The 27,446-nt window shown below is 42.7% G+C and overlaps 1 protein-coding gene across 1 annotated transcript; it reads right to left on the bottom strand.

Annotated features, from left to right (window-relative positions):
* LOC106568205 (polypeptide N-acetylgalactosaminyltransferase 9) lies at window positions 1–27,446 on the bottom strand. The gene is made up of 10 exons (XM_014138341.2): window positions 26,569–27,446; window positions 11,146–11,335; window positions 10,881–11,047; window positions 10,180–10,354; window positions 7,104–7,301; window positions 6,372–6,489; window positions 4,042–4,227; window positions 3,691–3,924; window positions 1,905–2,072; window positions 1–1,796 (listed from the first exon to the last, which is right to left on the bottom strand). Exons 1-10 carry the CDS (start codon window positions 26,807–26,809, stop codon window positions 1,650–1,652), a joined length of 1,824 nt encoding a protein of 607 aa, XP_013993816.1. The 5' UTR covers window positions 26,810–27,446; the 3' UTR covers window positions 1–1,649.

Here is a 27,446-nt window from a genome sequence, read left to right as displayed (position 1 = left end):
CAAATTACAGGTTGTAATGCAACAAAATAGGAAAAACGCCAAGGGACAAATACTTTTGCAAGGCACTGTATTAGTGTTTCAAGAAAGAAGTGTATATATTTGGCCTGACAAAGCGGTTTTATGCACTGGCTGAATGGAAGCTTTTTAATCCGCTGGTCTCGGTTGGCATCGGGAAGAAATTAGGAGTCCTCACTGTCCAAGACCGAGTCAAGACCGAGTACAAATGTATCCGACACCGAGACAAGACTGAGACACTCAATATGTGGTCCCGAAACCGGACTGTCTTGAGTACTACAACACCACTCTTATTTACAATAAAAGACTCCAAAATGACACAATACACTATTTACCATTCATTTCTATTGGGCACAAAATCATCTTAAACACAACCCAAACAAACAGCAAATGCATCCAAATAGTATAAAATTAAAGCTGACAGTATGCACTTTAACCTTATAGTCATTGTATCATTTAAAATCCAAAGTGCTGAAGTACAGAGCCAAAATAACAACATATTTACCACTGTCCCAATACTTTTAGAGCTCACTGTATGAATTGTATTGTCATAGAGTAAAATGTGTATGATAGCATTTGCCTAGGTACTCACTTGGTGAAAGCCACATGCCTTTAAAATTAAAGAATTCAATAACCTAACAAATCACTAACAAATACAGTCATGGGTAGTAACTCTACAATTCACTCAAAGAAATATGCAAATGAGGCTTTACACCAAACAGTGTTAAAACCCGAAAATGATATACTGTAACTCTACAGTTGTTCATTTCTTACACTGAGAAAGTGTAACAGCATCAGCACTAAGCAAAGGGAGTCCAGTTTATTCTAAATCAGGGCTCTCTAAACCTGTTCCTGGAGAGCTAGCCTCCTGTAGGTTTTCGCTCCAACCCCAGTTGTAATTAACCTGATTCATCTTATCAACCAGCTAATTATTAGAATCAGGTGCACCAGATTAGGGTTGGCGCAAAAATCGGGAGGACGGTAGCTGTCCAGGAACAGGGCTGGAGAGCCCTGCTCTAAACCAAGTGTTATGTTTTACACTGTAGGTGTTGCGTATTTTTCTACAATAGCGCTATGCAAACACCACAATCAAGTTCATTTGAACACTTTAAGAGTTGAATGTGGAGCACTGCAACAGTGTTAAATCTTTAACACTTTCAAACGTGTTAATTGCACACCAGTTCAGTGGGACTCATATGTTTACTGAAAATAGTGTACATTTTACGTTTCAGAGTTAAATGTACACCATTGATTTTACTGTGCAGGTTTGTGAAGAGATGCCAGTTCGTTTATACTAAATCCTTCAGTATCACAGACCACAAATCTCATTGTCTTAGACAATCTTTGTAGTGGATATGGTACATTCTATGGTTCTTCGTAGGGATATGTATCCTCCATACTTTGTGATGACTTGGTCTTGAGGTGCTTGAGATGTTGAAGGTTGGTGTTAAGATGCTTTTGAAATTCCTTGACCTTTCCAGGAGCAGACAACAGAGTCTATAGCCTCAATCCAAAGGAACACAATCTTTGTGAAGAGGATAGTACAAGTGATACAAGTTAAGGGTCCCATGTCCCTTTGTAGACATCAGCTGGCCTGTACATGGTGTACCTCCTTTTTGAGTATGAGACCGCCCTCAGTGTCGTGGAGGTTTGATCCAGTTCCTAATAGTCCACCTCTGACCAGAGCACCTCTGGACCACCAGGCGCAGGCCGAAGCTGGCCTCTCTAGACATCTCTACTTCCAAACAACGACCAGTGTCTCTGCTGATTATTGGGCCATTCTACAGAGGGAAGAGGAACAAGCTGTGATTATTATTGCAGTATTAACAAGCAATATAGATTTGGCAGGCAGGATTCCTTGTTTCCCCACAAGCCATGACATTTTTTACCTGAGTAAAGTCCCAAAGCCTCTGTGATGAGCGTGACATTCCCTCACATTTATTTAGACTTGGCGTCCGCCCTCGTCCCTCATCCACCAGACACTTGGTGTTGGGCAGGAACGTAGTGGAGCCCAGGGGACCAAGCTGCAGAAGCCCCGCTGAGGTGTAACGGGCCAGCTAAAAAAAAATCACGTCAATGGCAGGTAAACGTCAATATGAAAGGTTTTACACAAATTCTTCCTATGCAAGCACCCATATAGTCGTTGGACACTACAAAACGTTTCTAATACATCTGTACATAGAAGTGGTACATGTTATTGTGTACATAATACTTGAGCTGTCTCATGAGAAAGATCTTTCTTGACGCATTGAGTACAAACAAAGGTAAGTAATAGTGCCTCTTGAAATTTTTGCTGCGTAATTGGCTGAAATAATAGCTAATGATAATGTATCCTTGGTATCACAGGGATGTGTGCATGTATCAACACCATATGTATTTGGACAGTGAAGCAAAATTATACTCCAGTATTTTGGATTTGATTTGAATCTGAGCCTCAACAGAATCCTGTCTCGGAGCTCTACGGACAATTCCTTCGACCCTATGGCTTGGTTTTTGTGGGACCTGTGGGACCTTATATAGACAGGTGTGTGCCTTTTCAAATTATGTCTGATTAATTGAATTTACCACAGGTAGACTCCAATCAAGTTGTAGAAACATCTCAAGGATGATCAATGGAAACAGGATGCACCTGAGCTCAATTTCGAGTTTCATAGCAGATCCTCATAGCAGGATTCCTTGTTTCCCCACAAGCCAAGACATTCGAGTTTTACCTGAGTAAAGTCCCAAAGCCTCTGTGATGAGCTTGACATTCCCTCACATAGACTTGGCGTCCGCCCTCCTCCCTTGTCCACCAGACAGGGTCTGAATAATTATGTAAATAAGGTATTTCCGTTTTTTGCAAACATTTCTAAAAACCTGTTTTCACTTTGTCATTATGGGGTGTTGTGTGTAGATTGATGGGGGGGGGTTTATTTAATACATTTTAGAATAAGGCTGTAACGTAACAAAATGTGGAAAAAGTCAAGGGGTCTGAATACTTTCCGAATGCACAGTATATATGGTGTTGACTGTATGTTCCATGCTGGTGAAAGCTCAATTGTTTATGAGTTTAATGGACCACACATACCTTTGTTTGAGTGCATGTTTGATAAATGACACCCAGTGATCCTATCTGCCGAGTTAATTTCACACAGCTCCTAATATTTAATTTCATAAGCCAAAAGTTAGCTTCAATCCATTCACAGTGAAGGGCACAGTTGATTACAAAAGCCAGGGTTTAATTATTCATAGTGAACAACACTCAGGAAACTAGATGCCAGAGAGGATGTTAGAGCCCATCACAGGTGCTGCTGCACTATTCTGAGTAGAGGGATAGCCTAACCTTACAGTGTATAATTGGCTTGTGTCAAGCATATTCATTTGGAAATCACAGAAATACCATGCTAAAGCAAGCTAGATAACATCACAAACAACCACTGTGAGATGAACAATGGAAGGGCTTGAAAGCAAAAGTGCAGGGATGGATGATGTATTGTGGTTTTGTGTGAGGGGGCAGGGTGTATGGGGAAGTGATTTATGTTTTCTAATGTAAGCGCTTGTGTAAGAGAAAGCCAGAAGATCATATTTTCTCCAGCTATATTTAAACAGGAAAAATCCTGGGATATACCCTACCTGTGTCACAGTTAAAAAAAATGTAAAAAATGTTTTAAGTTAAACAGCAGAAGATCCCCTGACCTGAGATGTCATGCCGTGGCACGGGTAGAGAATTGGACTGTTGTCATCATCTGGTCCTTGGTCTAAGCAATAGCCACTGGCCTTGCTGTTCCGCACCTCGCCGTAGGTGATGGTGTCGTTGTACACTCGCATCTCTGGATACACATTCTGCAAATACCACTGGAAACTGCGACATTGCAATTTCTTCCTCAAGGCAATTCTCTCAGAAACATCTCCAAAATCAACCCCAGGGTTCTGATTTGTTAGAAAACAATTCACAGCACCAAAAACAATGACCAATTAAGATCAGAAGTTAGTAGATGCAATTGAGCTGTAAAATATTGTTCCCTTAGGGAACTACACTAGACTCACATTGATGGGGATATTCCAGGCCATGTATACATGGGATTTGTAGTCATCCATCCATACCTCGGCTGCCCTCAAGGCATTGCGCTTGGCATAGTAATCAATGTCGTTGTTGTAGGGTTTCTTGGTGCGTTCAATGTGTGCCACCCGAGCACAAGGTAAAACCTCCATACTCCCTCCGCACTGCCATACCTAAGCAATAACATAGACAGTTCAAGAAAGAAAAAGAAAGAAAGAAAGAAAGAAAGAAAGAAAGAAAGAAAGAAAGAAAGAAAGAAAGAAAGAAAGAAAGAAAGAAAGAAAGAAAGAAAGAAAGAAAGAAAGAAAGAAAGAAAGAAAGACCAAAACCTGCCCTGAGCACAATAGCTATATAGTTTTGTATTCTAAAAATGAATCTTGTTGAGAGAGTTGCAGAGGCAATTGCCCACAGGCACATGGAGAGCTGTTAACAATCAGCAATTGCCTAGTTGCTGAATTGCTTGGACATTTTTCAGACAAAGGGTCACTTCATTGTGTGTATTATTATACTGTGCTGGTGGTGTTGCCAGAGAGTTGTTTTTAGAGTACATCTCCATACTCCAGCGCTGTGAGCACAGCACAGAGTTGTTTTTTAGAGTACCTCTCCATACTCCAGCGCTGTGAGCACAGCACAGAGTTGTTTTTTAGAGTACATCTCCATACTCCAGCGCTGTGAGCACAGCACAGAGTTGTTTTTTAGAGTACCTCTCCATACTCCAGCGCTGTGAGCACAGCACAGAGTTGTTTTTTAGAGTACCTCTCCATACTCCAGCGCTGTGAGCACAGCACAGAGTTGTTTTTTAGAGTACCTCTCCATACTCCAGCGCTGTGAGCACAGCACAGAGTTGTTTTTTAGAGTACCTCTCCATACTCCAGCGCTGTGAGCACAGCACAGAGTTGTTTTTTAGAGTACATCTCCATACTCCAGCGCTGTGAGCACAGCACAGAGAGTTGTTTTTTAGAGTACCTCTCCATACTCCAGCGCTGTGAGCACAGCACAGAGAGTTGTTTTTTAGAGTACCTCTCCATACTCCAGCGCTGTGAGCACAGCACTGAGAGGTACCTCACAATAGTATTATATGGCTTAAATCTCTTTTGATACAATCAACTTTCTCTCATTGAGTTTCTATTGTTGTGCCGTCTCCCTCTTCCACTCCCACTGTCTCTTCTACCTGGACCACATTTTTTGAATTTTATTCCCCGCTGACAGTAATAGGTGCAAACATGGGCTCTTCTCCTCCTCTCCGTACCCCTCCCTCTCTCCACATCCATCTCTCTCCTGCTGTCTCCTGTGTGTCCTCTCGTTTCCCACACACTGCCTCTCACATCATAACGATCATGTCTGGGGCAATGAAGTGTAAAATATGCCAACGCACCAGCCTGTGTGCCAGTGGGACGCTGGTAGGTGACTGCAGAGTTCTGGATCACATTCAATTCTCACACTGGGACACAACTTCCACACCAATGTCACTGCAGACTTTTTGACTGTCTACAAACCAAAATAGTCCACTCCCAAAAACATTTAAACTATCTCAGTAATATTATTACAGAGTAAAGGAATCCAAATGGGTACAGACCTTTTGTGAAATAAAGAATTCACAAATCACTTGACACAAATGTTTTTGGTGCACTAAAAGGGCATGTTTTTGTTATTCAGCAGAATACCAGGTGCCACGGTGCAGGATAGCTTTCATCCATATTCATGCCAACTGGTCTCCCTGTATGCTTAGAGCCTAATGACTACTTAATGATCTCAGCAGAGCCACACAGAAAACATGATTGCAACATGAAGGGAGAGAAATTAGTCAGAACAACCCCATATGTTTCAATAACAAGACATTGATGCCAAATCACCGGAAACTATCAGGATTAAGTTATTTTTGGACCTCCTCAGGTCAATGATAGGATGGATTTTTCCATTCTGTTTGCTAGTAAAACTGAACTTGTTCTGAATCATACTTCAGATAATGGCAGCCGATCCCTTTTAATGATTTTGAAATATATTTGGATCACTCAAATGAAAATGAGGCCAAAATCAATAGAATAATTTGCTGTAGTTACGTTCAAATGAAATCACACCCACATCCTTTTTACTGTGATGGAGCTAAATTGAACTTCATTCATGACTTCCAGCACACAAACACTTAAACTCTCCAGTCACAAAGACCTAATGATTTTGTTGCTCTATAATATCTTTGTACTAGGCAAACACATCATGGATCACAGGGTTTGCATCTTATCAAGCTTAAACTAACGGATTACTTTACACAACATTTTCCTCAGTTCTTAGTTTAAGCATGTACCACTTAGAAACTTACCCTCATGCCCAACTCAATGTTCTCTCCTCCATACACCTCCATGCCTGAGTCTAGAAGGCCAATCTCTCTAAAGTATTCTCTGTTCACCACAAAGGAGCAGCCAATCATGGCAGGGGTCCTGAACAGGAGAAATTACATCTTGTATAACTACCCAGTACAAAAATTTGTTGTAAAATATTGTATATTTTAAGAACATGTTTTTCAAGCCCTCATTTACAGTAAAACAACATACATCAGAGTATTGCACCAGAGTGCTGCCAAAGCACCTGCCCCCTGTCACGCACTGATCTGTTTCAACTGTCCTTGTGATTGTCTCCACCCCCTCCAGGTGTTGCTTATTTCCCCCGGTGTATTTATCCCTGTGTTTCCTGTCTCTCTGTGCCAGTTTGTCATGTATGTTCAAGTCAACCAGCGTGGTTTTCCCGTGCGCCTGCTTTTTCTATCCTCTTTCTCTAGTCATCCCAGTTTTGACCCTGGCCTGTTTCTGGACTCTGTACTCGCCTGCCTGACCATTCTGCCTGCCTTGACCTCGATCCTGTCTGCCACTCTGTACCTCCTGGACTCTGATCTGGTTTTGACCTTTTGCCTGTCCTCAACCATTCTCTTGCCTACCTTTTTGGATCATAATAAATATCAAAGACTCAAACCATCTGCCTCCCGTGTCTGCATCTGGGTCTCGCCTTGTGCCCTTATAGCCTCCAATAATATCTAAGATATATATTTTTCCCATACCTGATGGGGGCCGTCTGATCTCCTGTGTCCAGCCAGGCCTGAGGGGGGATGATGTACATACACCACAGGCCCCAGTTGTAGCCATGGGCCGCGTTAGCATACTGCTGCACCTCAAACGTGTTGTGCTTGATGTTGTCGATCGACGGCAGAATAATACGTGTTCGATCCTCCCTGATTCTTGTTAGGATTGGCTCTGCCCTATCAAAGGAGGAAAGGAGACACATTTTAGTCACATGTTGTACCTCTATAAATGTTGTAATATCAGGAGCTTGAGATGTTTACTGGTAACTGTACAATATCAACCATACTCAACAAGTGGTCCAGATCCAGACCCAGAACAGGGTCAATACGGATGTTTTTAGGAACTCAGTCGGGCTTTCAACTTACTGCTGTTGAGTGTTTTAATAGTATCATGAACAGGGTGCAATTTCACAATGTGGTAGGGCATGGGCAGTTTCCCTCTTGTTATGTCATTCACTGACAGACCTTAGAGAGCTATTTATAGCCTGTCAGAAATGTCCATGTGATCAACTAGCTCATGTTAGATAGGTAGGCCTAACTTATCTTCATCTTGTAGGCTATGTATCATAGCCACATTGGCCAGATTAATTGCCCAGGAGCCTTGCCAGGGGATCCCATTGATTTTGCTGAGTCAGCCAGTTATTATATCAACACACAAGATATGGCAAAATGTGTAGAATTGCAGGAAATTAGCTTTAAAACTGCAACATTTTAAAACTGGGGGTTTCTTACTGTGCTGATAAATGGACACGTGCAAACAAATCACATCTTTATTTTTTTTATGTATAATGTTCATGAGTCAGACAGGTGATTTTCAGACAAGTGTGAAATTTCACATAGATTTTTCCCATGTTAATCTTTCACATGACTCAGACATGTGGTTTCCCAACATTTCACATGTGAGATTATAAATTGCACATGTGCTTTTGTAACTGGTGGGATTAGAACCCAGTCTACCACGGGAGAAGTCAACATCTTGACCATTCCACCAAGAGGGCCAACAATCATTTTGAAGTTGCAGGCTGGGCTACCTCATCACATGACCATGAGCAACTTGACTGACTCATGTCTGCTACACTTTCACATGTGCATTTTTACATTTTAATGTCAGCTAGGGCTGTCAAACGATTCAAAAACGTAATTGAGTTTATCGTAGGATTTGCTGTGATTAATCACTATTAATCGCAAATTCATAATTCGCTCAAATGTAGCTGTAATTTAAGGTTTTTTATACAAAAAGCATTGCAAGAATATTGCTGTTTTGATTTTGTCCAAAGTAACGGTTAGCAAAATCAGGTAACTTTCTTTAACCTCAAAGTCGACTTGTTTTGACATAGCTGTATAGATGATGTATTTTGAATGTTTTCAGGGTATTTTGAACACTTTCAGACAATGCAATAAATCTTTTTTTTTACACAAAAATTGCGAAAAGTTAACTCGAGTTAACTGATTAACTCTGACAGCGCTAATTTTATAAATAAGGAGACACTGAGCGCTAACTTCTCTGTTCTTTTCACTGAGCTTCTTCCAAAGGTCACTGACCAACATATGAAGAAGACAGGCGTGAGCCTGCAGCAGTAACACCCCGAATTGACGGCTCAGAAATGATGAATAATTTTTTATTATTATAGTTACCTATTTACTTTATTATTATACTCAGGCAGGCTAAGTTACCTTTTTACAGAATTACATTACAGAATTTGCAATTCCAATTCCATAGCAATATGTTAACACCACCTTTTCACATGTGAGGAGAATAGCACTATTTCACCACCACATGTGAATTGTAATTCCACATGTGAAAGCTAGATTTTCACATGTGAAACTGAAAATACGATTTTGACATGTGAAGTTGCAATTCTATATGTGAAACTGCAAATTCGATTTTCACGTGATTGATTTTTACATGTGAAACTGCAAATTCGATTTTCACGTGATTGATTTTTACATGTGAAACTGCAAATTTGACAAGTTTTCACATGTGAAACTGCAAATTTCACGTGTTTTTTTGTAAGGGCAGACCTTTTCAAATAGTACTTGAGTACCCCTGCTGTAGATGTAGTGTACGTGCTGACATGAAAGGAAAGCATGACAGTAAATCATGTTTCTGTCATCTCATCTGTTCCCAGGTGGGAAACGGGACCACCGCAGTCTGTTCAAATAGTTCATCATCATCAAAACATCCTGACGTCTCACTGCTAGCAGAGGGAGGTGCACTTCTCATTTTTCCCTTCACTTGACACCTCCTTTCCCATTTCACGCCTGTTCCAGAGATCAAAACTAAATCAATATTAATATATGTAGCTAGCAGTTCTCTGTATTACGGCTGTAGTGAAACGCTCAGGCTGATGGCCTCACATGGGACACATGGTTCTGTGTAAAACTAATTTACTGATACAATCAGAGAGAATTTTCCAACGTGGTCATAACATTAGCAAAGAGTGCAAATTTATTTTATTTAACTAGGCAAGTCAGTTAAGAACAAATTCTTATTTTCAATGACGGCCTAGGAACAGTGGGTTAACTGCCTTGTTCAGGTGCAGAACGACAGATTTTTACCTTGTCAGCTTGGGGATTTGATCTTGCAACCTTTCAGTTACTAGTCCAACGCTCTAACCACTAGGCTACCTGCCAAGGAGTCTACATTTTACAGCTGCAATATCATTTTAGAACAAATAGGGATAACCTCTGAGAGTTAGTGTAACCTTTCATGAATGAATTGCTCTTTCCAAAGTGGCGTGGTGAAGATGGATTGCAGTGACTACTGTACCTCCTTGTCTTTCCATTACTGAAGGAAAGGAATACCTCTGATATGCAAATAAGAGTGCTCTTGTTCTGTCAGACTGTCTTAAGACTCAAACGCACAAACTCTATCAGCAGGTCTCAGTGTAATGAATTCCAGGCTTATAATAGTACAGTATGTTGCTACATATTGGAGGACATATGAGTGTTGCACCACAGTGTTGGGAAGAATCTGCATCTGATTGATTGATAATGCATGAGATTATTTTAAACTCCTTTTCAATCTGAGGGAAAATAAGAATCTCTTTCTCACCATGCTGTGTTGAACTCAACATGTGCGTCAAAGAAGCCAACAACTGGTGCAGTGGCTGCTTTCCATCCAAGGATTCTGGCCCGTATAAGTCCCTCTCGTCTGCTATTTCTGACAATCTTCACTAGGCCTGGATAATTCTTATTCACATACTGATCCAGGTTCAGCTTTAGATCCACTGAAAAAAACAAACAAAGAATCAAGTGTTGGAGCAAAAACTAGAAAACAATCATTTCAGGGAAGTCTCTCTCACTCTCTGTCACGCTTACACACACACACACACACACACACACACACACACCCACGCACATACACACAGTCTTGTATAACTAACCTTGTGGGGACAAACAATTCAGTCCCATTCCAAATACTATTTTCCCTAACCCCTAACCCTAAACATTACCATAACCCAAACCCTAACCTTAACACCAAAACCTAACCCTAACCCTAAATCTAAACCTAGCGCCTAACCCTAAAACTAACCCTAGCTGCTAACCCTAAACCTAATTCTAACCCTAACACTAATTCTAACCTTAACCCTAAACCCACTAGAAATAGCATTTGACTTTGTGGGGACTACCAAAATCTCCCCAGATGGTCCAATTGTTATTAGTTTACAATTCTTGTGGTCCCCACAAGTATAGTTAAACACGTCCACACACACATACACACACACACAAGCACTGAAAAAGCCCTTGAGTTACCACTGTCACTGTTGTCGTCCACCAGGATGATCTCCTTGAGGATGTATGCAGGTGTGTGACTGACCAGGCTGTGGACTGACCGTAGGATCACAGACAAGGCCTCGTTTACAAAGATGAACACCACCGTCATCTGAGGGAGGTCATCTGGGTAAGTCATCAGCTTGCACCTGTCAACACAATTTAGTGAGAAGCTGTCACATCAGTGCCCTAAACTCAAATGTTATCTTTTGTTTTTCAAGCTGTGAGGGCAGGGTTTAGGACCTACTTTTTCGGCCTGTAGTCGGGAATGGATCTATCCAGCGGGATTTGATTGCTCAGCTGTGCGTTGTAGCCATAATCTTTGTACTTTCCCCCATCTGGGTCACGGACAGGGTTTCTCAGGGTTGCAGGGTTCCTGGCCTCCCACTGTCTCAGACTCATTTGTCCCTCCAGCAATCCAACCGGCTTTCCCAGCCCTGTGGAAATTCAGAGGAAAATGTTAGACTCATTTTGCTGTCTGAGGTGCCAGCAAGCTGTTACACCTTTCATCTCAATTCGTCAATAATTTGAGCTGTCTCTTTTCCGTTGAGAAACTAAACAAAATGTGAGCATCTAGATGAATTGGAGAGTTGGCAATTGAAATGTAGACAGGGGAAATAATTGACATGTCTACTGGATGAAATAATACTAAAAATCATCTTCAGAAACTCCCAGTCTGACTGACAAACAGGAGAGCCAGGTAGAAGGAAGCTCAAGGTTGTTATTATTATTCTTTATCTAGACTCTACTAGTGGAGAGGAATACACAACAAGGGGACAGGATGACTGACTTGTAATGTGAGTAGAATGGCTTATACTGTCAGTATTACAGCAGGACCTGGCATCTTGCTAATCCAATTTCTGAACTGATTATGCATTTAAACACTGATAATAAGTGTCAAAGTGACATAGTCGAAACTTAATTATTGCATTAATTAAATGATTAAATTAGCTTGTCCCTTGAGGTGGATTTTAGAAAGCAAATGGATCAGACAAACACCACATTGGATACTGAAGATGAATCTGTAAATGTGGTATACAGATGTAGGATCTTAATTTTACCTATATTGTCACAGTAAAATAATCCTGCAGCAACAGGATTTGAACATTTAGTGTTAGTGCGGGTTTTCAGAGAATTTATGTAAATCCCGAAGCTCATCTGCATATCCTGCAGTTCAGGAAAATTCTCAGCTACAAAAGAGTGATCAAATTAAGATCCTACATCCTTAATAGTCAAACCCTTTGGATCCTGCGACGCAGTTGGCATCAGTTGCTGGGACTGCTAGTCTCTGTTCAGTGATCCTGCCAATCAAGGACAGGTCTGATTAGCTATTTGGCATTTCAGCTATGTGTTGCAGCTAGCTAGCTGCATATCAAGCTAACTGGGTTTTCTTGAGGGCTTGAACACAGCCCGCGACGCGGTTAGCCATTGTGGCTGAGACCGTGGATAGTCCCGGTTTTGTGGCTGTCTAGATCCCTGCTATTTGTTGTTTTCAATCTTCCCTGTGACCTGCCCTGTCTGGAACTGCGAGGAGTAACAGCGTAATCTACCTTGCTAGCTACCATGACAAAGACCATAGCCGGCGGAAGTACTGTTGAGGACAGTGGTGTCTCTTTATCACAGGTAAAGGATCTTTTAAACGAACAAAAATATAAATTAATTGATTAATGGACAGCTGAATGTACATATTTTTCTCTCTTGCTTTGTTTGCTCTTTTCAGTATTATGTCTATCTCTGATAAGCTTCCCAGGAAAGCGCTGAAAATAGCCCACATAAATAATGAATTCAATAACTTGCTAACATCAGATAACATTCATATATTAGCCATTTCTGAGACTCACTTAGATAAATAGTTTGATGATACAGCAGTAGCAATACAATGATATAACATCTACAGAAGAGACATAAATGCGTATGGGGGAGGTGTTGCTGTATATAGAGATATATCCCTGTAATGCTTAGAGAAGATCTCATGTCAAGTGTTATTGAAGTGTTGTGGTTGAAGGTTCTCTTGGCACATCTAAAGCCTTTTCTTTTGGGGTGTCGCTATAGGCCACCAAGTGATAATAGTCAGTATCTAAATAATATGTGTGAAATGCTTGATAGTGTATGTGATGTAAACAGAGATGTCTACTTTCTTGGGGACCTGAATATTGACTGGTTTTTATCAAGCTGTCCACTCAAGAGGAAGTTTCTTACTGTAACCAGTGCCTGTAATCTGGTTCAGGTTATTAATCAACCTACCAGGGTGTTTACAAACACTACAGGAACAAGATCATCCACATGTATCGATCACATTTTTACTAATACTATAGAACTTTGTTCTAAAGCTGTATCCGTACCCATGGGATGCAGTGATAACAATATAGTGGATATATCCAGGAAAGCCAAAGTTCCAACAGCTGGGGCTAAAATAGTGTATAAGAGATCATACAAAAGATTTAGCTGTGACTCTTACAGTATGTGGATGGTGTTAAAAATATTTGTTGGTCTGATGTAATTAATGAGGAGCACCAGACGCTGCACTTGAATTTATGAAATTGCTTCTTTCAATTATTGATAAACATGCACCTGTTAAAAAAATGATTGTTAAAACTGTTAAGGCTCCATGGATTGATGAGGGATGTTAAAACTGTATGGTTGAAAGAGACGGGGCAAAAGGAGTGGCTAATAAGTCTGGCTGCATATCTGACTGGCTGACTTACTGCAAATTGAGAAATTATGTGACTAAACTCAACAAAAATAAGAAGACACTGTATTATGAAGCCATGATCAATGATATAAAGAATGATGGGGGGAAAAACTTTGGAGTACTTTAAATGAAATTATTTGCGGAAAGACAAATTCAACTCCATCTTTCATTGAATCATATGGCTTATTCATCACAAAATCATTTGATGTTGACAATTATTTGTATGATTTATTCATTGGCAAAGTGGGCAAACTTAGGCAGGAAATGCCAATAACGAACATTGAGCCATTGTATTCATGCATAAAAAAACAAATAATGAAAGAAAAGCATTGCAAGTTGGAATTTTGTAAAGTTAGTGTGGGAGAGGTGGAAAAATTGTTATCGATCAATAATGACAAACCTCCTGGCATTGAAAACTTAGATGGAAAGCTACTGAGGATGGTAGCTGACTCTATAGCCACATTTTTTTTAAATAATATGTTTATTATTTTCCAATAAAACATTTTTTTTTAAAAGACAGCATTACAGACATTGACATTCATTGTACTGTTGAATGGGATGGCTAATTTTAGAGGACAAAACAAACCTTAATTCACACATATGTAAAATAAAACAAAATCCTATTAGGTGGTACATGTATAAGAAGACAGCATATAGTCATTACAAGCAGTGTAGTTAAGCCAAAAATAAATATTGAGTGGAGTACAGCACAGAGTAGCAGCAGATCATCAACCCAGTTAATGCGGGACTAGACCATTTATCCAGTATCAGCTGCCATATTTTGTAAAACATTGGACTTCTATTGGAGATATTGTATCAAATCTTTTCCATATGTATTACATTCCCTAAATCCCGTAACCACATTTCAAAGGTAGGTACAGTCTCCAATTTCCAAAATTGCAATATGAGCCTTTTGGCTTATAGAGTACAAAGAGAGACAGCCTTTCCCTCCTGGTTATTCCCATCAACTGTGCCAAACAGAGCGATCAATGGGTCTGGGGCTATAACTCTATTGAAGATAAGTAATCAAAAATGAGAGCCCAGTAAGCATGTAACTTAGGACATGTCCAAAATAAGTGGGTCAACGTCCCCTCATCCTGCTTGCACCTCTCACACAGTGGTGAGATGTCCGGGAATATTTTATGCAGTTTTACTTTTGAGTAATGTAACTTGTGTATCACCTTAAACTGAACAAGGTTGTGTCTGGCATTCACTGAACTGTGGTTTATATTCCTGAGAGCTTCTACCCAGTCCTCATCTGTCATTTCTGAACGAAGTTCTTGTTCCAAAGCCTTTTTAATAGTGTCTGTGGATACCTCTGTGTGGGCCTGTAGCACATCATACAGTCTAGAGGCCGACCCTTTTGAATGGGGTTTGACAAGGATCAGGCTATCTAATGTAGGACTATTTGGCTTAATGCCATACATTTACATTACATTTACATTTACATTTAAGTCATTTAGCAGACGCTCTTATCCAGAGCGACTTACAAAATGGTGCATTCACCTTATGATATCCAGTGGAACAACCACTTTACAATAGTGCATCTATCTAAATCTTTTAAGGGGGGGGGGGGGGTTAGAAGGATTACTTTATCCTATCCTAGGTATTCCTTAAAGAGGTGGGGTTTCAGGTGTCTCCGGAAGGTGGTGATTGACTCCGCTGTCCTGGCGTCGTGAGGGAGCTTGTTCCACCATTGGGGTGCCAGAGCAGCGAACAGTTTTGACTGGGCTGAGCGGGAACTGTGGTTCCTCAGAGGTAGGGGGGCCAGCAGGCCAGTGGTGGATGAACGCAGTGCCCTTGTTTGGGTGTAGGGCCTGATCAGAGCCTGAAGGTATGGAGGTGCCGTTCCCTTCACAGCTCCGTAGGCAATCACCATGGTCTTGTAGCGGATGCGAGCTTCAACTGGAAGCCAGTGGAGAGAGCGGAGGAGCGGGGTGACGTGAGAGAACTTGGGAAGGTTGAACACCAGACGGGCTGCGGCGTTCTGGATGAGTTGTAGGGGTTTAATGGCACAGGCAGGGAGCCCAGCCAACAGCGAGTTGCAGTAATCCAGACGGGAGATGACAAGTGCCTGGATTAGGACCTGCGCCGCTTCCTGTGTGAGGCAGGGTCGTACTCTGCGAATGTTGTAGAGCATGAACCTACAGGATCGGGTCACCGCCTTGATGTTAGTGGAGAACGACAGGGTGTTGTCCAGGATCACGCCAAGGTTCTTAGCACTCTGGGAGGAGGACACAAGGGAGTTGTCAACCGTGATGGCGAGATCATGGAACGGGCAGTCCTTCCCCGGGAGGAAGAGCAGCTCCGTCTTGCCGAGGTTCAGCTTGAGCTGGTGATCCGTCATCCACACTGATATGTCTGACAGACATGCAGAGATGCGATTCGCCGCCTGGTTATCAGAAGGGGGGAAAGGAGAAGATTAATTGTGTGTCGTCTGCATAGCAATGATAGGAGAGACCATGTGAGGATATGACAGAGCCAAGTGACTTGGTGTATAGCGAGAATAGGAGAGGGCCTAGAACAGAGCCCTGGGGGACACCAGTGGTGAGAGCGCATGGTGCGGAGACAGATTCTCGCCACGCCACCTGGTAGGAGCGACCTGTCAGGTAGGACGCAATCCAAGCGTGGGCCGCGCCGGAGATGCCCAACTCGGAGAGGGTGGAGAGGAGGATCTGATGGTTCACAGTATCAAAGGCAGCAGATAGGTCTAGAAGGATGAGAGCAGAGGAGAGAGAGTTAGCTTTAGCAGTGCGGAGAGCCTCCGTGACACAGAGAAGAGCAGTCTCAGTTGAATGCCCAGTCTTGAAACCTGACTGATTAGGATCAAGAAGGTCATTCTGAGAGAGATAGCAGGAGAGCTGGCCAAGGACGGCACGTTCAAGAGTTTTGGAGAGAAAAGAAAGAAGGGATACTGGTCTGTAGTTGTTGACATCGGAGGGATCGAGTGTAGGTTTTTTCAGAAGGGGTGCAACTCTCGCTCTCTTGAAGACGGAAGGGACGTAGCCAGCGGTCAAGGATGAGTTGATGAGCGAGGTGAGGAAGGGGAGAAGGTCTCCGGAAATGGTCTGGAGAAGAGAGGAGGGGATAGGGTCAAGTGGGCAGGTTGTTGGGCGGCCGGCCGTCACAAGACGCGAGATTTCATCTGGAGAGAGAGGGGAGAAAGAGGTCAAAGCACAGGGTAGGGCAGTGTGAGCAGGACCAGCGGTGTTGTTTGACTTAGCAAACGAGGATCGGATATCGTCAACCTTCTTTTCAAAATGGTTGACGAAGTCATCCGCAGAGAGGGAGGAGGGGGGGAGGGGGAGGAGGATTCAGGAGGGAGGAGAAGGTAGCAAAGAGCTTCCTAGGGTTAGAGGCAGATGCTTGGAATTTAGAGTGGTAGAAAGTGGCTTTAGCAGCAGAGACAGAAGAGGAGAATGTAGAGAGGAGTGAGTGAAAGGATGCCAGGTCCGCAGGGGAGGCGAGTTTTTCCTCCATTTCCGCTCGGCTGCCCGGAGCCTTGTTCTGTGAGCTCGTAGTGAGTCGTCGAGCCACGGAGCAGGAGGGGAGGACCGAGCCGGCCTGGAGGATAGGGGACAGAGAAAATCAAAGGATGCAGAAAGGGAGGAGAGGAGGGTTGAGGAGGCAGAATCAGGAGATAGGTTGGAGAAGGTTTGAGCAGAGGGAAGAGATGATAGGATGGAAGAGGAGAGAGTAGCGGGAGAGAGAGAGCGAAGGTTGGGACGGCGCAATACCATCCGAGTAGGGGCAGAGTGAGAAGTGTTGGATGAGAGCAAGAGGGAAAAGGATACAAGGTAGTGGTCGGAGATTTGGAGGGGAGTTGCAATGAGATTAGTGGAAGAACAGCATCTAGTAAAGATGAGGTCAAGCGTATTGCCTGCCTTGTGAGTAGGGGGGGAAGGTGAGAGGGTGAGGTCAAAAGAGGAGAGGAGTGGAAAGAAGGAGGCAGAGAGGAATGAGTCAAAGGTAGACGTGGGGAGGTTAAAGTCACCCAGAACTGTGAGAGGTGAGCCATCCTCAGGAAAGGAACTTATCAAGGCGTCAAGCTCATTGATGAACTCTCCAAGGGAACCTGGAGGGCGATAAATGATAAGGATGTTAAGCTTGAAAGGGCTGGTAACTGTGACAGCATGGAATTCAAATGAGGAGATAGACAGATGGTGTGGGATATGTGCCCTGAAGAAATTCCTGATTTGGAGGTATCTGAAAAAATGTGTTGTTGGCATGTTGACCTTTCCCTGTAAATGTTGAAATGAAGCTAACTGACCATGAATGCATAAGTTACCAATTGTTGTGAGCCCCTTCTCCCTCCACCCCTTCTCCCTCATCCAATGCAGGGTGGAAAGCGTGATTCAGGCAAATCGGGCTGTCAATGTATACAGTGGGTGACAAATGACTGGATTAGAGTCATAAGTGGCTTTTTTCACATATGATGGACTATTAACAAGTGCAGGGAGTGAGGAACGTTGACAGGAGGCCTGCTCAATCAAAAGCCATGAAGACATACCATTCTGTCGCATCCCAGGTAAACTTTCCCTCCAGAAAGACACAATGTTCAGATTAGCAGCCAAATAATACAGTTTAAAGTGAGTAAAGCCAAAGCCCCCCTCTATCTTGTACTTGCATAAATGCTTCTTTGAAATTCTGACTGCCTTGTTATCCCATAAAAATGGAATTACTATTGAATCCAGTTTCTTAAAATAGCTTTGTGGTATGAAATTGGGTAGACATTGGAAGAGGTAAAGAAACCTGGGTAGGACAACCATTTTAATAGCGTTTATACGACCAACCAAGGAGATAAGCAGAGTTTTCAAAAAAATCTATATTTTGTTTAAGCTGATAAATTTTCATGTCCCAATTCGCTTTCAATAGCTGACAAGGTCTCTTGTCACTACAATGCCAAGGCTTGATAACTTGTCCATCACTGTTCTAAATGGGGTAGATTGCAGAAATTGCATATCCACAGGCTGTGATATCGGCATCAATTCGCTTTTTTGGCAGTTTATCTTGTAGCCAGAGAAGGAGCCGAATGTATTTATCAAGTTAAGTAAGGGGGGAATCGAAGTTGTGGGCTTGGATAAAAACAAAAGAATATCGTCTGCATATAGGGACATTTTGTGCTGCGTGTCTTTTATTTTAACCGGAGCTATATCGGCACACGCACGAATGCGTCGTAGCAAGGGGTTCCATGGCTATAACGAAGAGAGCAGGCGAAATAGGGCACCCCTGTCGGCAGCCCTTGAACAGGCGGAATGACTGTGACATTTCCTGGTTGGTTACCACGGACGCCATTGGGTGTGCATAAATAATTCTTATCCAATTCATAAATTCCTTTCCAAACCGGAAATGCTCCAGAACCGACATCATATACTTCCACTCAATCTGATCAAATGCCTTCTCTGCGTCAAGAGCAATTACCACTGCCTCAACTTTATGATCATGATGCATTACATTGAAAAGGCTTCTCAAATTGTAGTATATATGTCGGCCCGGTCTAAAACCTGTCTGGTCAGGGTGTATGATGTCAGAAATATATTTTTTCAATCGGTTTGCCAATATCTTTGTCAACACCTTATTTTCTATGGGGAGTAACGACACGGGGCGATAAGACGACATCTCCATGGAATCTCTATCTTTTTTCAAGATCAGTGCTATTGTAGCCTCATACAGTGTTTGCGGGAGTTTGGCATTTTCTTTGGATTGTTTAAACATTCGCAACATAAGTAGAGCTAGACTGGCGCAGTACTTCTTATAGAATTCTATTACATATCCATCGGGCCCAGCGGCCTTGCTGTTTGGAAATTGTGCTATCGCTGTGTTCATTTCCTCTAAAGTTATCCCAGCATCGAGTGCATCAGCTGCCCCCTGTCTAGTTTAGGAAGTTCACATTCAGTGAGAAAGCGTTCCATAGTTTGTGGATCAGTAGCATAGCATTTTGATTGATATAGCTCTGAGTAAAACTGCACAAAGCATTTATTAATATCCTGCGGATCTGTTACTATTTTACCCTTCTTGTCTTTTATTTTGTGAATAGCTCTAGATGCCTGTACATGCTTTAGCTGTCTTGCTAATCATTTATGTGGTTTGTCACCCAGTTCAAAATAACTTTGTTGCGTTCTAGCAAGTAAAGAGCCCACCCATTTCGAAAGAATGGTATTGTATTCATATTTCAACTTTGTGATCTTCTCAAGGACTGCATTCGAGGAATTATGTTCCCCTTATAGCCACATTTTTAATCTGAGCGTAGAGGAAAGTCTTTGTCCTCAGGCCTGGAGGGAAGCCAGAGTAATTCCGCTACCCAAGAGTGGTAAAGCGGCCTTCACTGGTTCAAACAACAGACCTATAATTTTGCTGCCAACTCTTAGCAAACTGTTGGAATAAACAGAATTTGCTTTTTGGAGTGTGGTGTCAAAAAAGCAGAGGATATCTTTTTTACAGACAGACCTCTCCCCATCTTTACAACCGTTGAATCTATATGTTTTGACCAGGCCAGTTTACAATCTAAGGTAACGCCAAGTAATTTAGTCTCCTCAACTTCTTCAACAGCCACGCCATTCATTCCCAGATTCAGCTGAGGTCTAGGACTTAGGGAATGATTTGTACCAAATACAATGCTCTTCATTTTAGAGATGTTCAGGACCAGTTTATTACTGGCCACCCATTCCAAAACAGTCTGCAACTGTTTGTTAAGGGTTTCAGTGACTTCATTAGCTGTGTTTGCTGATGCATATATAGTTGAATCATCAGCATACTTGAACACCCATGCTTTGTTTAATGCCAGTGGCAGGTCATTGGTAAAATAGAAAAGAGTAGAGGGCCTAGAAAGCTGCCCTGCGGTACACCACACTTTACATGTTTGACATTAGAGAAGCTTCCATTAAAGAAAACCCTTTGAGTTATATTAGATAGATAGCTCTGAATCCATGATATGGCAGAGGTTGAAAAGCCATAACACATAAACTACCGTTTGAAAGTTTGGGGTCACTTAGAAATGCCCTTGTTTTTGAAAGAAAAGAAAAAAGATTGTCCATTAAAATAACATCAAATTGATCAGAAATACAGTGTGAACATTGTTAATGTTGTAAATGACAATTGTAGCTGGAAACGGCAGATTTTTTATGGAATATCTGCATAGGCGTACAGAGGCCCATTATCAGCAACCATCACTCCTGTGTTCCAATGGCATGTTGTGTTAGCTAATCCAAGTTTATCATTTTAAAAGGCTAATTGATCATTAGAAAACCCATTTGCACTTATGTTAGCACAGCTGAAAACTGTTGTACTGATTAAAGAAGCAATAAAACTGTCCTTCTTTAGACTAGTTGAGTATATGGAGCATCAGCATTTGTGGGTTCCATTACAGGCTCAAAATTGCCAGAAACAAATAACTTTCTTCTGAAACTCATCAGTCTACTCTTGTTCTGAGAAATCAAGGCTATTCCATGCGGGAAATTGCCAAGAAACTGAAGATTTCATACAACGCTGTGTACTACTCTCTTCACAGAACACAGCAAACTGGCTCTAACCAGAATAGAAAAAGGAGTGGGAGGCCCCCGGTGCATAACTGAGCAACAGGACAAGTACATTAGTGTCTAGTTTGAGAAACACATGTTAGTTTAACACATGTTAGACTGAAGTCTAACAAAACAACCCCCACAATCTTTTTATCATCAATTTCTCTCAGCCTATCATCAGTCATTTGTGTAAGTGATGTGCTTGTTGAATGTCTTTCTCTATAAGCATGCTGAAAGTTTTTTGTCAATTTGTTTGCTGTAAAATAGCATTGTATCTGGTCAAACACAATTTTTTCCAAAAGTTTACTAAGGGTTGGTAACAGGCTGATTGGTCGGCTATTTGAGCCGAATTTAAAATGACAATGCTTGTCTTTCATCATTTGGTCAGATATACTTGGATGTGTAGTGTCAGCATTTGCTGCTAGCATGTTATGCCTAAGTTTGCTAATCTTGCCAATTAAAAAAATTATTAAAGTAGTTGGCAAAATCTGTTGGTTTTGTGATGAATGAGCAATCTGTTGCAATGAATGATGAGGGTGAGTTTACCCTTTGATCCAGAATTTCATTTAAGGTGCTACAAAGCTTTTTACTATCATTCTTTATTTCATTTATCTTGATTTCATAGTGTAGTTTCTTCTTTTTATTTAGTTTAGTCACATGATTTCTCAATTTGCAATAAGTTTGCCAATCGGTTGGGCAGCCAGACTTATTTTGCCTCATCCCTCTCAACCATACAATTTTTCAGCTCTTCATCAATTAACAGTTTTTACATTGTAATCAGAGGGCTGTGATAAATACTATGCATATCAGTCTCTCTTATTTTTATGAGAAACAATGTGTTGAAAATCCAAAATTGTTTGCATAGTCCACTTACACACAGCTCTGACACACACACTTACCCCACCAGACATGCTACCTGGGGTCTTTTCACAGTCCCCAAATCCAGAACAAATTCAATAAATTATATATAGAGCCATTATTGCATGGAACTCCGTTCTGTCTCATATTGCTCAAATAAACAGCAAACCTGGTTTCAAAACACAGATAAACCAACACCTCACAGCACAACGCCTCTCCCCTATTTGACCTAGATAGTTTGTGTGTATGCATTGATATGTAGACTACCTGTGCCTTTAAAAAATGTTTATGTAGTTCTGTCCTTGAGCTGTCTATTAATGTTCTGTATTATGTCATGTTTCATATTTTGTGTGGACACCAGGAAGAGTAGCTGCTTCTTTTGCAACAGCTAATGGGGATCCTAATAAAATACCAAAAATACCAAATACCAAACCTGCTGCAGAAATGTCACTATCTGGCGTTGAATTTCATCACTGAGGCCTGATATATAAACTTTATATCTGATACAGTTGAAGTCGGAAGTTTACATACACTTAGGTTGGAGTCATTAAAACTCGTTTTTTCAACCACTCCACAAATTTCTTGTTAACAAACTATAGTTTTGGCAAGTCGGTTAGGACATCTACTTTGTGCATGACACAAGTAATTTTTCCAACAATTGTTTACAGACAGATTATTTCACTTATAATTCACTGTATCACAATTCCAGTGGGTCAGAAGTTTACATACACTAAGTTGACTGTGCCTTTAAACAGCTTGGAAAATTCCAGAAAATGATGTCATGGCTTTAGAAGCTTCTGATAGGCTAATTGATATAATTTGAGTCAATTGGAGGTGTACCTGTGGATTTATTTCAAGGCCTACCTTCAAACTCAATGCCTATTTGCTTGACATCATGTGAAAATCAAAAGAAATCTGCAAGACCTCAGAAAAAAAATTGTAGACCTCAACAAGTCTGGTTCATCCTTGGGAGCAATTTCCAAACGCCTGAAGGTACCACATTCATCTGTACAAACAATAGCACGTATGTTACGTTCGTCTGAAGGATGAGACCAAGGTGCAGCGTGGCAGGCGAACATTTTCTCTTTATTTAAATGAACACCGTCAAAACAACGAAATACAAAAACAAATGTAAAGTTCTGCAGGCTATAAAGCAGCTATACAAAAACAAGATCCCACAAAAACTCAGTGGGAAAAGTGGTAATCCCCGCTGGAGGCTCTGAACTGCCGATCGCCGCTGGAGGCTCTGGACTGCAGACCGCAGCTGGAGGCTCTGGACTGCAGACCGCCGCTGTAGGCTGTGGACTGGAGGCTCTGGACTGCAGACCGCCAATGGAGGCTTTGGACTGCAGACCGCCGCTGAGGCTCTGGACTGCAGACCGCCGCTGGAGACTCTGGACTGCAGACCGCTGCTGGAGACTCTGGACTGCAGACCGCCGCTGGAGACTCTGGACTGCAGACCGTCGCTGGAGGCTCTGGACTGCAGACCGTCGCTGGAGGCTCTGGACTGCAGGCTGTCGCTGGAGGCTCTTGACTGCAGGCCGTCTCTGGAGGCTCTGGACTGCAGACCGTCGCTGGAGGCTCCTGACTGGGGACTGTCGCTGGAGGCTCTTGACTGCAGGCCGTCTCTGGAGGCTCTGGACTGCAGACCGTCGCTGGAGGCTCCTGACTGGGGACTGTCGCTGCAGACTCCGGACTGGGGGCCGTCGCTGCAGGCTCCGTGCCATGGATCATCACTACAGGCTCCGCGCCATGGATCATCACTGGAGGCTTCGTGCCATGGATCATCACTGGAGGCTTCGTGCCATGGATCATCACTGGAGGCTCCGGCCCATGGATTATCACTGGAGGCTTCGTGCCATGGATCATCACTACAGGCTCTGGGCCATGGATCATCACTGGAGGCTTCGTGCCATGGATTATCACTGGAGGCTCCGGGCCATGGATTATCACTGGAGGCTTCGTGCCATGGATAATCACTACAGGCTCCGGGCCATGGATCATCACTGGAGGCTTCGTGCCATGGATCATCACTGGAGGCTTCGGACCATGGATCATCACTGGAGGCTTCGTACATGGAGCCGGAACAGGTCTCACCGGACTGGGGAGACACACTGGAGGCCGGGTGCGTGGAACAGGCACAGGGCGTACCAGGCTGGAGAGACGCACTGGAGACCGGGTGCGCGGAGCTGGCACAACCCATCCTGGCTGGATGCTCACTTTAGCCCGGCAAGTGCGGGGCGCTGGCACAGGACAAACTGGGCTGTGAAGGCGCACTGGCGACAGAGTGCGTAGAACTGGCGCAGGACATACTGGGCCGTGGAGGCGCACTGGAGGTCTGGAGCGTAGGGCTGGCACAACCCGTCCTGGCTGGATGCTCACTTTAGCCCGGCAAGTGCGGGGCGCCGGCACAGGACGAACTGGGCTGTGAAGGCACACTGGTGACATAGTGCGTAGAGCTGGCGCAGGATATCCTGAACCGAGGAGGCGTACTGGAGACCAGGAGCGCTGAGCCCGCACAATCCGTCCTGGCTGAATGCCCACTCTAGCACAGCAAATGCGGGGCGCAGGCACGGAGCGCACTGGGCTATGAATGCGCACTGGAGATACAGTGCGCATCACCTCGCCCTCTTCGCTCCAGCAGCTACCTACTTCTTCAAGTCCCCAAGACACGTCTCCATATTATGGGGGACAGAGCCTTCTGCTCCCTTGCCCCTCGCCTATGGAATGCTCTCCCTGACCATCTGAGAGCTGCTTCATCAATCGGATCTTTTAAAACGGGCCTTAAAATCAGGGGCGCAACTTTGGTTTTAGAAGTGGTGGGACATGCATTATTATTATTGTTTTTTATCCAGCCGGATAAACACTCCAAACAGCCTACGTCGCCCACAGGTCCTAAAGCACACCGTTCCTTCGTTTTGTATCACATTTCAATGATACAACTGGTGGGGACAAAAATGCAATTTCAGAATGTGGGGGGACATGTCCCCCTGTCCCCAGTGAAAGTTGCACCCCTGCTTAAAACAACATATTTCTACTGACTTTCTATTTTATAGTCCTAATCTGGAAAGTCCTTTTAGGATTCAGAATTGCTATTCCTGCTTTGATTCTAAATGTATGATGTTTATATCATTTTTTGTATTTTATTGTTATCATTGTTTGTATTTTTTCCTATGTAGAGCTTTGAGATAACACTAATGAAAAGCAGTAAACAAATTAAATGTACTATTATTTATTTATTATTATATAACCTCAGGACAGTGGGGTATAGAGATTTCTTCTTGGGTGACTTTGTTATTCATTGATTTTAGTCCTTAGTCCTTGTGCAGTAAAAGAAGAGGTGATATTGTCCTTTACAATTGTTTGGAGCAAGATTGAGACCCATCTATTAAGGCTGACACATCATCCATCCTTCTAAACTGCTTTGTAATGGATTTTAATTATACTCCTCAAAGAGAATGTTATTAAATATTTTAGGTGCTAAAAAGAGGGGCCATGGAGTGGCCATGGACATTAACCATGGAGAGCTACTGGATGTGCAGGCTTTTGTTTCCAGACAGTCCTCTAAAACACATCTGATTCAGCTAATCAAGCTGCTGATGAGCACCTTATTAGTATCTTCCAGTAAGTATTGGCCACCCCGATCTAATAAAAAATATTTAATTATGGCCAGTCACACAGTCTATATACTGTAATAGTTTTAATGATCCACAATTAATTGTTATATAAAACAAACTATACTCTCCATATGGATTAGACTTGTATAATGCTAGTATTTTGGAAGGAAAACAGCCCTTTGTCTAGGTTATTTTTGGATGATTGAAAAGCAGGGTAGACATGTGGGCTGAAAGTGAAGCTAGGTATGGTACTGTAAATATGGATGAGGTAGATGCAGGCCAGGTTGATCAGTTATTCCAAGATAAGAGAAGTACGATACCCATTGGGTTGTATTTTATTTATTTATTTAATTTTACCGTTATTTTACCAGGTAAGTATGGCACCTGAGATGTGGCAAATCCACGAAACACTGTAAAATGCATTTACTCGAAGCACTATGCAATTCATTAATAAAGCCCTGACATGGGGTGAAATAAAGTTACACCAAGCTGACTCTTGATGTTCATGATCACATCAATCAATCATAGCCAGCAGCATACCACCCTGCATCCCACTACTGGCTTGCTTCTGAAGCTAAGCAGGGTTGGTCCTGGTCAGTCCCTGGATGGGAGACCAGATGCGCTGGAAGTGGTGTTGGAGGGCCAGTAGGAGGCACTCTTTCCTCTCGTCTAAAATAAAAAATATCCCAATGCCCCAGGACAGTGATTGGCGACATTTCCCTGTGTAGTGGGATGTTAAATGGGTGTCCTGACTCTCTGAGGTCATTAAAGATCCCATGTCACTTATTGTAGGAGTGTTAACCCTGGTGTCCTGGCTAAATTCCCAATCTGGCCCTCAAACCATCATCGTCACCTAATTATCCCCAGTTTCCAATTGGCTCCTCTCTCCCCTGTAACTATTCCCCCAGGTTGTTGCTGCAAATGAGAACGTGTTCTCAGTCAATTTCCCTGGTAAAATAACGAAAAAAAAATAAAAATATATGTACCGTTTAATTGATGGTAGACCACGTCCTCAAGATGCTCGAGCCTTTGAAGAATAGCCTGCTTGTCCACAAAGTTAGCGACTTTCCCATTTCTACGGTTAGATCTTTGCTCAGTGGTCCTGCCGTTTTTCATGAATTCCTCTGAGCGATCCTGAAATCTGCAGTAAATCGAGAACAGTATAATGCCCACAAAAACGCAGATGTTTACAGTCAACAAAGTTTTTATCCGCCGTGCCCCAGCCATGAAACCGATAGGAATCCGTCAGCATCTACCCATGAAAGAATAACACGTGCAATCCAAGTTTGGTGGCCAATCTTTGTGTATGTGTATTGGCACGTAGTCTCGTCATAGCCACCTCAGTGCTCCCGCGCATGAAAGGAGCTGTCCATTGAGCACCATCCTCGCTGCAGGGATAAGAGTCGGCAAGAAGGCTGTCAAAAACAATAAGCCAACGTAGAATCACATTTCCATTGTATTGCCCAGGGCATCCTCTCCAAATTGGTTCAAGAGAGAAGATATTGTCGGGCGAACTCCTGCCCCCAACTGATTGCTTACTCAGCGACTGATTGCTTACTCCTTAGCAGCATGGCAGTATATCTCGCTCCAGTGCTCTAAACGCGGGGCTTGTTTCCAGATGCCAGTAGTACAATCGAGGACAAAAGAAGCGAGTGTAGCCTAGGCTAATACCCCATCTGGGTCTCCTCAGTCACACCACTTGAGATTATTTCATAAAATCTGGAACAAAACACCAAAGCGTTACTAATGAGAAGTGAATGTAATCCTTAATCGCATGTTACCTTGCTCGCTTGATGAAGATTGTTAAGTAAAGATAAAAGGGCTGCCATAGGCTACCAGTAACCAAGGTATGTCTGATATCGCC

The sequence above is a fragment of the Salmo salar genome, chromosome ssa13, assembly GCF_905237065.1.
Source record: "Salmo salar chromosome ssa13, Ssal_v3.1, whole genome shotgun sequence".
Lineage (NCBI taxonomy): Eukaryota > Metazoa > Chordata > Actinopteri > Salmoniformes > Salmonidae > Salmo > Salmo salar.
This window is presented reverse-complemented; position numbering and strand designations above follow the sequence as displayed.